Raw genomic sequence first — 10171 nt, forward strand, 5'->3', positions numbered from 1 at the left:
CAACATCTACTCTACCTCATTCCCACATAACTCCTAAACAAATTAGGTGTCAAGTCCCACTATGATGAAATTTACAAATTATCACAACATAAGACAACCTGTGAAGATCGAGGTTAGAATTGGTCTTCAGCAACTCATGCTTGTGTTAAGAGGGCACTATGCTTGTCCTAGGAGGACTTATGGGATCGGGTGGTCAGACTTGCTGACTTGGTTGAAGCATGTCATCATATCCCACTTGCGTAGATAGATCCTTATAATGTCAATCACTGGATTGTCTGGTCCAGACTCGATTATTTACAGATCGCCGTCATATAGCTGGAATATTGATGAGTGCTGTGTTAATAAACAAACTACATAAACCATTTTTGCCCAGTATTGCTCTAATGTTGCTTTTCATTATAAAACAATGCTACTTTTTGTCATAATAAAACATACTTATCTTTTGCCCTAATAAAACATCATCTTTTACCCTAAAAAAGAATGCCACACATTGAATAGATACTGTAAAATGCTACCTATAGCCCTAATATATCAAAGCCAACTCCTCCTCTTATGAAACAATTCTACCATTTGCTTTAATAAAACAATTACACCAACACAACCTCTTACCCAAAACAAAACAATGTCGCCTTTTGCCCTATGAAACAATTCTACCTTTTGTCTTTAAAAACAAAGCCAGCCCTAAAAAAGTGTTGCCCTGCTACAAGACACCAATTTTCAATCTTATAAACATGATACGAAGCCACCTTTTATTGGCTATAAAGTCACCTTCAACTTTTGACATGATGCTTTTGACTTTTTGCTGCAATGAAATAATGCCACATTTTGCACCAATAAAATCCTGTCACCTTTTGCCCTAATAAAACATCACTACCGTTTGCCCCTTTTAAAATAATCCCACATTTTGCCCTATAAATATAATGCTACCTTTTACCCAAATAAAATACTGCCATCATTTGTCCTAAACACTACGTTTTGCATTTTCTAACAGTTGAGCATGTTGATGTATTAAGATACTTAACAGTAAAGATATGTACATGCTGTCGCATAATTTTCAAAGTATCCTAAAATTCTTCAGGTTCATCCTTTCCAAGATCATCAGAAATTAGGGGCAGTCGGGTAGCCTAGTGGTTAAAGCATTCGCTCGTCACGCCGAAGACCCAGGTTTGATTCCCGACATGGGTACAATGTGTGAAGCCCATTTCTGGTGTCCCCCGCCGTGATATCGCTGGAATCACTCATCAGAAATTAACCTTTATTGATTGGTCTTGTTCTTGCATTAACAGATATGAAAGAATTTCCCCACATAATCCTTTCAAGATTACTATCGTGTTTCATCTTTTCTACGCGATACTAGTAGTATCTACCATTTGCACTTCTTGAAATGATAAATCAGGTGGTGAAGATATCTGTTACTCTAATGGCTTATTATTGAAATACTCCATGAAACATTACCTTTTTACAGAGTATGTCAAAGATAGAAGCCTGACACATATATTAATTTCATTTTCAGTGGTCCAGTGGTTTCAGATAAGAGATGTGAAATATGATTTCTGTAGGTAAAATATAAATAATATATTATCTTGGGTAAGGCACAAAATGTTGTGTTTCCATTAATCCAATCGATCCCAACATTTTGCCGATAACCCCAAGGCTAAACTTTTTCATATTTCTCGGTTTGCTTTTTATGTTATGAAACATTCTGGTCAGTAGGTGGGAATGAAAACAAAAGAAGGATATTTGTTTCTAAATGGTACTACCTTCCTCGTGCAGTTTACAACCTGATCTGATTGGTCTTACAGTGTTCCCGCTGGCTTTTGAAACTGCCACTCCTTGTGGACTGGCATCTCTAAAAATTACCAGTCCCCCCTAATTTTTGCCAGTCCCAACTTTCAACAAATAAAAAAACGTATGAAAATATTTTGGTTTTAATTCTTGCAACATCATGTTCAGTGCAAAGATGTCATCTCTGAAGTAACTTAGTTAGATCTATACGCCATCCACACAAACGTCAGTCACAATTTTCTCTTCTTTTTTTTAATATATTTCGAGACAAGTCACTACAAATGGATATTTAACCTAGAAATAAACACGGGGAAACCCTGATGGTAACAGACAAGCCGACTTGAATATCACCCATGTTTTGTTCAACAACAAAGATTTATAAGGTACCGGTACTTTATTTGCCGGTCCACAGGGACTGGCAGTCACATGAATTACCGGTCCAAGCCTAATTTTACCGGTAAAAAACTGGTAATTACCAGTAAACGGGAACGCTGGTCTTACAGTTTATCATATACACTTAGTTAGCATTTGACAAAATAAAAAAGTTATGCTTTCCCCATCCCCACATTGAATTTCAATAGTGTCAGTTGATGATCCATAACCAATTTGAAAAAAACATATAGCCTTACATTTCTATTGATCTATCTATAGACCTATATCTATCTATAACACTGCCTGTGAAATTATAAGAAAAATATCACTCTGAATCAGTTTATCTCCGGGAGGTAAAATAAATACCTTCTTGTCTTGTGCGCCTATTTTAAGCAAATCCATCTGATATCCAAGATAGATTTTGTATGTGTCACCTATATAAAAACATATTTCAAAACCGATCTGCAATTCAATATTTCAGTAAGACAAACCTTTTGCAGAAGTATTACCAAAGCTGGTGCACATACCGTATAGTACACAGGGACCAACTTATATGATGGGCCGTTGGCCTGTAACCAGCAGAAATGGAAGCAGACCTGCCCGAGACGATCTACTGGGTCAGCTGACAGCCTTTGCTTATGAGTGAGTGAGTGAGTGAGTATGGTTTTATGCCGCTTTTAGCAATATTCCAGCAATATCACAGCGGGGGACACCAGAAATGGGCTTCACACATTGTACCCATGACGGGAATCGAACCCGGGTCTTCGGCGTGAGGAGCAAACGCTTTAACCACTAGGCTACCCGACCGCCCGCCTATGCTTGTGAGTATCTGTAGTAACTTATTGATAACCAACTAGAATTCATATGACATTCCGCAGAAAGGCCAGGATAAATATTTGATTTGTTCATATTGCCATCTTGACATTCATTCACCAGATGGCCAGTACCGTATTCGACATGATAAGCGCCCAGGGCGCTCTCAAAATTAGAAATAGGGGGTTCTTATTAGAATATAATTTTGGTGAGAAAAATAAAACAGAGTTGAGAGATTGTAAATTTCGTAGTTTATGCTGACAGCCTGAAATGATACAAAGGAAAAGTATGTGCGTATCATATATGACAGATATATTTTCCAGGATTAAATTGCCCATAATTTAGGGTGCATATAACACATGAGTGTGTATTATACACAAAGAAATAAAACATTGATCAATTGGAAGGGGTGCTAATTGGGATTGTTCACTAGCCAATATATTAGCAAATATCGCCGTTAGAGTGGGGTGCTTATTATTACCGTCTAATACGGTATATGGTGTTTTCTAATGTCTACGCCACTGCTAACAGTAAATCAATCCTTTTTTTATGTGAGTTTTCTGCTTCTTATATACCACTGGGCCATAACAAAACACTTTGCAATATTCATCTCAATTGTAAGGTCTTTATAAGATATGGGGCTGTGGGGTAGCCTTGTGGTTAAAGCGTTCGCTCGTCACGCCGAAAACCCGGGTTCGATTCCCAACATGGGTACAATGTGTGTAGCCCATTTCTGGTGTCCCCCGCCGTGATATTGCTGGAATATTGCTAAAAGCGGCGTAAAACCGTACTCACTCACTTTATAAGATATGGGGCTGGGGGGTAGCCTTGTGGTTACTGCCCTCGTTCGTCATGCCAAAAGCCCGGGTTCGATTCCCCAAATGGGTACAATATGTGAAGCCCATTTCTAGTGTCCCCTGCCGTGATATTGCTGGCATATTGCCTAATGCGGTGTAAAATCATACTCACTCACCCACTTTATAAGATGCACAATATGATACATAAAAACCTGATGCTTGGGAACATTCCTTCTTCGTTTGACAGCACATTAAAAACATATTTTGTATATTTGAGTGAATTACTAAAAGGAGTGTTGATGTCTCTTGTACAAACTAGTAGAAAAAAAGGATTGATTTTTAAATCTCATTTTACCTTGCTTGTAATCCACATGGTACAATCACTGTATCATAGGACAGGGTATAACAATGCATAGAACTGGTTAGGGCAGAGAAAAAAATATATTCCTTGAAGATATTTTATCTGTTTGTTTTGTTTTGCGCCACTGTCAGCAATATTCCAACAATATCAGCAGCCTGTAATAATTAAGTCTTGGACAAGACAAACCAGTGAATTGCTATGAGCAACATCCAACGCCAAATTCATCAAGCCTGACCATCCAATCCATCAGGTGGCCTCTTACGGCAAGTATAGGTTACTGGAACCAATTCTAATCCGCAGTCCCCACGGGGTTGAAGACATTAGATAAATGTCTGTCTAAGTTGGGTATGGAAGACATAGAAGCTATCTGGACAGCAAGCTCTGACATTTTTATCAGAGGGTTTCTGAGCCGTTGCCCTCCAGGAAAGGGGTCAATCTGCAGCAATTTTACAGATAACGATTGCTAGTTTGCCCCTTTACTATTGTGAAACAAATTATGACTTAATAGACAGAAATACATCAGGACTGGTATTAAGTGTCCCTGTAAAGTAGGGACGGAACTACATAGAAGATCCATTTGGACTGGTAAAATTTCTTAGCGTCAATATGTTATCCACTATATTTCTACAGTGAGTAAGTGGTGAATTTCAGTGTAATTATCTCCCAGCGCTGGGTAAATGGACAGTGATGGGAGACACTGACTGGGATGCATGTGGCCCTCGCTAAATGAATGTTGTTTTAGCCACAGTCAGAAATATTCCAGCTATACCATGCAGCCCATATATGACATGTCCATATATAATCAAGTCTACATAATCAGCCCATATATAATGACATGTCCATATATAATCAAGTCTGCATATAATCAGCCCATATATAATGACATGTCCATATATAATCAAGTCTACATAATCAGCCCATATATAATGACATGTCCATATATAATCAAGTCTACATAATCAGCCCATATATAATGACATGTCCATATATAATCAAGTCTACATAATCAGCCCATATATAATGACATGTCCATATATAATCAAGTCTACATATAATCAAGTCTGCATATAATCAAGTCTGCATATAATCAAGTCTACATATAATCAGCCTACATATAATGATATGTCTATATGTAATCAAGTCTACATATAATCAGCCTACATATAATGATATGTCTACATATAATCAAGTCTACATATAATCAAGTCTACATATAATCAGCCTACATATAATGATATGTCTATATGTAATCAAGTCTACATATAATCAAGTCTGCATATAATGATATGTCTACATATAATCAAGTCTACATATAATCAAGTCTGCATATAATCAGCCTACATATAATGATATGTCTATATGTAATCAAGTCTACATATAATCAGCCTACATATAATGATATGTCTACATATAATCAAGTCTACATATAATCAAGTCTGCATATAATCAAGTCTACATATAATCAAGTCTACATATAATCAAGTCTACATATAATCAGCCTACATATAATGATATGTCTAAATATAATCAAGTCTACATATAATCAGCCTACATATAATGATATGTCTAAATATAATCAAGTCTACATATAATCAGCCTACATATAATGATATGTCTACATATAATCAGCCTACATATAATCAGCCTACATATAATGATATGTCTACATATAATCAAGTCTACATATAATCAAGTCTACATATAATCAGCCTACATATAATCAGCCTACATATAATGATATGTCTAAATATAATCAAGTCTACATATAATCAGCCTATATATAATGATATGTCTACATATAATCAAGTCTTTATAAAGGTAGAATAGGTCTTCAGCAATCCATCCATGCTTGCCGTAAAAGGTGACTGTGCTTGTTGTAAAAGGCGACTAACGGGATCGGGTGGTCAGGCTTGCTGATTTGGTTGATGCATGTCATCGATCTCAATTGCGTGGATCGATGCTCATGATATTAATCACTGTATTGTCTGGTCCAGACTCGAATTATTGACAGACCGCCGTCATATAGCTGGAATATTGCTGAGTGTGGCATTAAACAACAAACCAACCAATCAACAACCAACTTTATAAAATCAAGCGTACATATAATCAAGTATACATATATCAAGTCTATATATAATCAAGTCAAGTACAGGAAAACAAGTAGTGTCAGCATGATCACAATGTCGGAAGTTGGACAAGACTGGGGTACGCTGGACCTTAACAAGGAATCAACATGGCAGTTCATTAATAAATCTCTTAAACTATTGCCACATCCATGGTATAGTGGATATTATCATACCTCCATGTCAGAATGATGAGATCTGATTGGTCCACGTGATCTTGATAACATACTGTGTATCCCGCCTTGGATGGGAATAAATTCCTCAACAGGGAATAAATCTCTTTTACCCTGCCACAAGCAACACAGGCTGCACATAGATATGGAGAGTTGGGGAACAGATGGGGTAGATGGGGGTGGAAGTGGGGGTGCAGATGGGAAGTGGGAGTGGTGTGGATATGGGGAGTGGGTGAGCAGATAGGGAGTGGGTGAGCAGATGGGGAGTGGGTGTGCAGATGGGGAGTGGGGGTGCAGATGGGGAGTGGGGTGGATATGGGGTGTGGGGGTGCAGATGGGGAGTGGGGGTGCAGATGGGGAGTGGGGTGGATATGGGGTGTTGGGGTGCAGATGGGGAGTGGGTGTGCAGATGGGGAGTGGGGGTGCAGATGGGGAATGGGTGTGCAGATGTGGAGTGGGTGCGCAGATAGGGAGTGGGGGTGCAGAGAGGGAGTGGGGGTGCAGATGGGGAGTGGGGTGGATATGGGGAGTGGGGTGCAGATTGGGAGTGGGGGTGCAGATGGGGAGTGGGGGTGCAGATGGGGAGTGGTGTGGATATGGGGAGTTGGTGTGCAGATGGGATGTGGGGCGGATACGGGAAGTGGGGGTGCAGATGGGAAGTGGGAGTGGGGTGGATATGGGGAGTGGGTGTGCAGATGGGGTGAGGGGTGGATATGGGAAGTGGGGGTGCAGATGGGAAGTGGGAGTGGGGTGGATATCGGGAGTGGGTGAGCAGATGGGGAGTGGGTGTGCAGATGGGGAGTGGGGTGGATATGGGGTGTGGGAGTGCAGATGGGGAGTGGGTGTGCAGATGGGGAGTGGGGGTGCAGATGGGGAGTGGGGTGGATATGGGCCATGGGTGTGCAGATGAGGAGTGGCCATGGGTGTGCAGATGAGGAGTGGGGTTGCAGATGGGGAGAGGCCATGGGTGTGCAGATGGGGAGTGAGGGTGCAGATGGGGAGTGGCCATGGGTGTGCAGATGAGGAGAGAGGGTGCAGATGGGGAGTGGCCATGGGTGTGCAGATGGGGAGAGAGGGTGCAGATGGGGAGTGGCCATGGGTGTGCAGATGGGGAGAGAGGGTGCAGATGGGGAGTGGCCATGGGTGTGCAGATGGGGAGAGAGGGTGCAGATGGGGAGTGGCCATGGGTGTGCAGATGGGGAGAGAGGGTGCAGATGGGGAGTGGCCATGGGTGTGCAGATGAGGAGAGAGGGTGCAGATGGGGAGTGGCCATGGGTGTGCAGATGGGGAGTGGCCATGGGTGTGCAGATGGGGAGAGAGGGTGCAGATGGGGAGTGGCCATGGGTGTGCAGATGGGGAGAGAGGGTGCAGATGGGGAGTGGCCATGGGTGTGCAGATGGGGAGTGGCCATGGGTGTGCAGATGGGGAGAGAGGGTGCAGATGGGGAGTGGCCATGGGTGTGCAGATGGGGAGAAAGGTTCAGATGGGGAGTGGCCATGGGTGTGCAGATGGGGAGAGAGGGTGCAGATGGGGAGTGGCCATGGGTGTGCAGATGGGGAGTGGCCATGGGTGTGCAGATGGGGAGCGGGGGGATATTGGGAGTGGGGTTGCAGGTGGGTGTGGTTGAGCAGATGGGTCGTGGGATGGATATGGGGAGTGGGGCAGGAGATGGGGAGTGGGGGAGCAGATGGGTGTGTGGGTGTGCAGATGGGGAGTGGGGAGCAGATGGGGGTGTGGGGGTGCAGATGGGGAGTGGGGAGCACATGTGGAGCGGGAGTGCAGATGGGGTGTGTGGTGGATATGGGGAGTGGGGGTGCAGATGGGGAGTGGGGGTGGAGATGGGGAACGAGGGTGGATATGGGGAATGGGGCAGGAAATGGGGGGTGGGGGTGTGGATATGGGGAGTGGGGCAGGAGATGGGGTGTGGGGGAGCAGATTTTGGAGGGGGTGGGGAAGGAGTTGGAGAAGTAAGAAGCACTTGGGATGCTATCCTTTCACGGGATGGTGCAGTTTGGGAAATCTGTAATGAAGTCACACCTGCAGATTGGCAACACTGCACGTGCACCACCTACAGGTGGCGCTGTGCATCAAGTAGAACGCAGCAGCAATCATTGTGCAGGTGTGTGTGGACACAGAGCCCGTACACACATACAGCAGCTGGGAAAGGAACAGCTGTAATTGTACATGGGACGAGTACTGCCAATTAAAACTGGAATGTGATTTCTTAAACCTTGTTAAGACATGCATATTATTTTTTTAATTGCTTTTCATACAACTGGTTCAGCAAGATCCTATTGATACACAATATTACCTATCGCATTGTTACTATTATTACCCTGCTGGATGATCTTCAGGGAACAAACCCTGTATGGCTAATATGTGACTCCTTCAAAGGAGTGTTCCCTTATTTTATTTCCATCGTATAAGTACAACAGTTATGATTAACTTAAATATTTATACAGCACTTTGCCATTCCGGATCCTGTTAATTCAGAAACCTCACCTTTACTGTTAGGAATGCTTACATTTCTACAAAGTGACATTATTTCATAGCCCTGATTCATTATTCCGGAAAAGAGTTAATCTGGACATTTTTTGGTGGATGGCAACTGTCCAGATTAACAAGGTTTCACTGTTATGTGGTGGACACCATGTTGCACCACTGAATCTTTCGGTTTTACTGGTGAAATCTTGATGTAAATATTGCAAGTAATTTGCATAAGGTTATGGATTTGTGAATCTTGAATTGTCTCTTCAAGATTGATTAACCTTTTACAATACTGATATGGAACAAAACATGTTAAGCTCCTCGAATCTATAACAAAGCTTCAAATAAGGAACATACATACATGTGTTAAGGGTTATAGAATACATTTAAGGAACACATTGTTTTTACATATTTTTTTTACACAATAGCATCTTTTGATACAGATTACCAATGAGGTGATATTTGATTTTATTTTATAACATTAAGTGAAAAGATATATTAAATTATTAAAAGATGTAATTTTAAAAAAAACAAAAAAAACATGCGAGTCGATATATACATAACAAATATTTTTTTAGCTAATATCCTCCCCAAATCCACAGCATATATACATCAGTTTTATATTGCCGGTGTGTACCGTTCATACCATGAGTAACGCTCAGACAACGCAGATGGGCAGGACAGGTTTATCGTGTTTATGTTTTTAACAAGCCAGGCGTGAAGTCCCACGTGCGCATCTATTTTGAGAGTCTATCAGCACCGATTGCACGAAGACAGCTGTCAGCCGGGGCAAATGTTTGCGTTAGATTTTTTTCAATGCACAGAGAACAAAGATTACAACTCATAACAAAACAAACGACTTGAAAAATTAAAATCCTGTCAAAACTGCAATTAACAATGACTGATCTGCAATCGACACCTTAGACATTATTATGTAAATAGCAGTGACGCGCTAAAGCTCTTGCGGCGTTGTCACGTTCTAAATGTGCTTTCTTTCAAAACGTAATGATCAGTGATATTATTGTGTTGAATTGACACCGATTTGTGCATGCTTAGTCGCCCAACTCTAGACTTAAGCGCCAGTGACAACTCAATTGCACTATCAACTTACAGAAACGGAAAAGACGTGTATATAAATATCTACTTACTGTTTTGATAATATCACGCTACTATTTGCACGCTTCTTCAGAAATTTCACAGAATTTCTTGATTGCCGCCGAATGTGTCTTTCGGCTTGGAGTGATCCCTCACGCCGATTGA

General features: G+C 41.6%; 3 protein-coding genes across 3 annotated transcripts in view; 1 reads left to right on the top strand and 2 right to left on the bottom strand.

The window, feature by feature from the left end:
* The window catches only part of LOC124137805 (zinc finger MIZ domain-containing protein 1-like), a 423984-nt gene extending 413814 nt beyond the window's left edge, over positions 1 to 10170 (bottom strand). Inside the window, exon 1 of the mRNA XM_046504266.2 lies at positions 10060 to 10170. The gene's annotated coding sequence lies outside the window, so the exon portion shown is untranslated. The remainder of the gene's footprint in view (positions 1 to 10059) is intronic.
* On the bottom strand, positions 6534 to 7433 carry LOC125382659 (extensin-like). The gene has a single exon (XM_048400724.1). It carries the CDS (start codon positions 7431 to 7433, stop codon positions 6534 to 6536), a length of 900 nt encoding a protein of 299 aa, XP_048256681.1.
* On the top strand, positions 7432 to 9191 carry LOC124140281 (glycine-rich cell wall structural protein 1-like). The gene is made up of 2 exons (XM_046507791.2): positions 7432 to 8391; positions 9183 to 9191. Exons 1-2 carry the CDS (start codon positions 7432 to 7434, stop codon positions 9189 to 9191), a joined length of 969 nt encoding a protein of 322 aa, XP_046363747.2.
* Position 10171: the final 1 nt, after the last annotated feature.

Source organism: Haliotis rufescens, unplaced genomic scaffold (genome assembly GCF_023055435.1).
Source record: "Haliotis rufescens isolate VD_foot unplaced genomic scaffold, xgHalRufe1.0.p SCAF_20, whole genome shotgun sequence".
Taxonomy (NCBI): domain Eukaryota; kingdom Metazoa; phylum Mollusca; class Gastropoda; order Lepetellida; family Haliotidae; genus Haliotis; species Haliotis rufescens.

Bases quoted from the DNA above. Each gene is read 5' to 3' on its own strand.
- LOC124140281 (XM_046507791.2), top strand. From the start codon at position 7,432: ATGGGTGTGCAGATGAGGAGAGAGGGTGCAGATGGGGAGTGGCCATGG.
- LOC125382659 (XM_048400724.1), bottom strand. From the start codon at position 7,433: ATGGCCACTCCCCATCTGCACCCTCACTCCCCATCTGCACACCCATGG.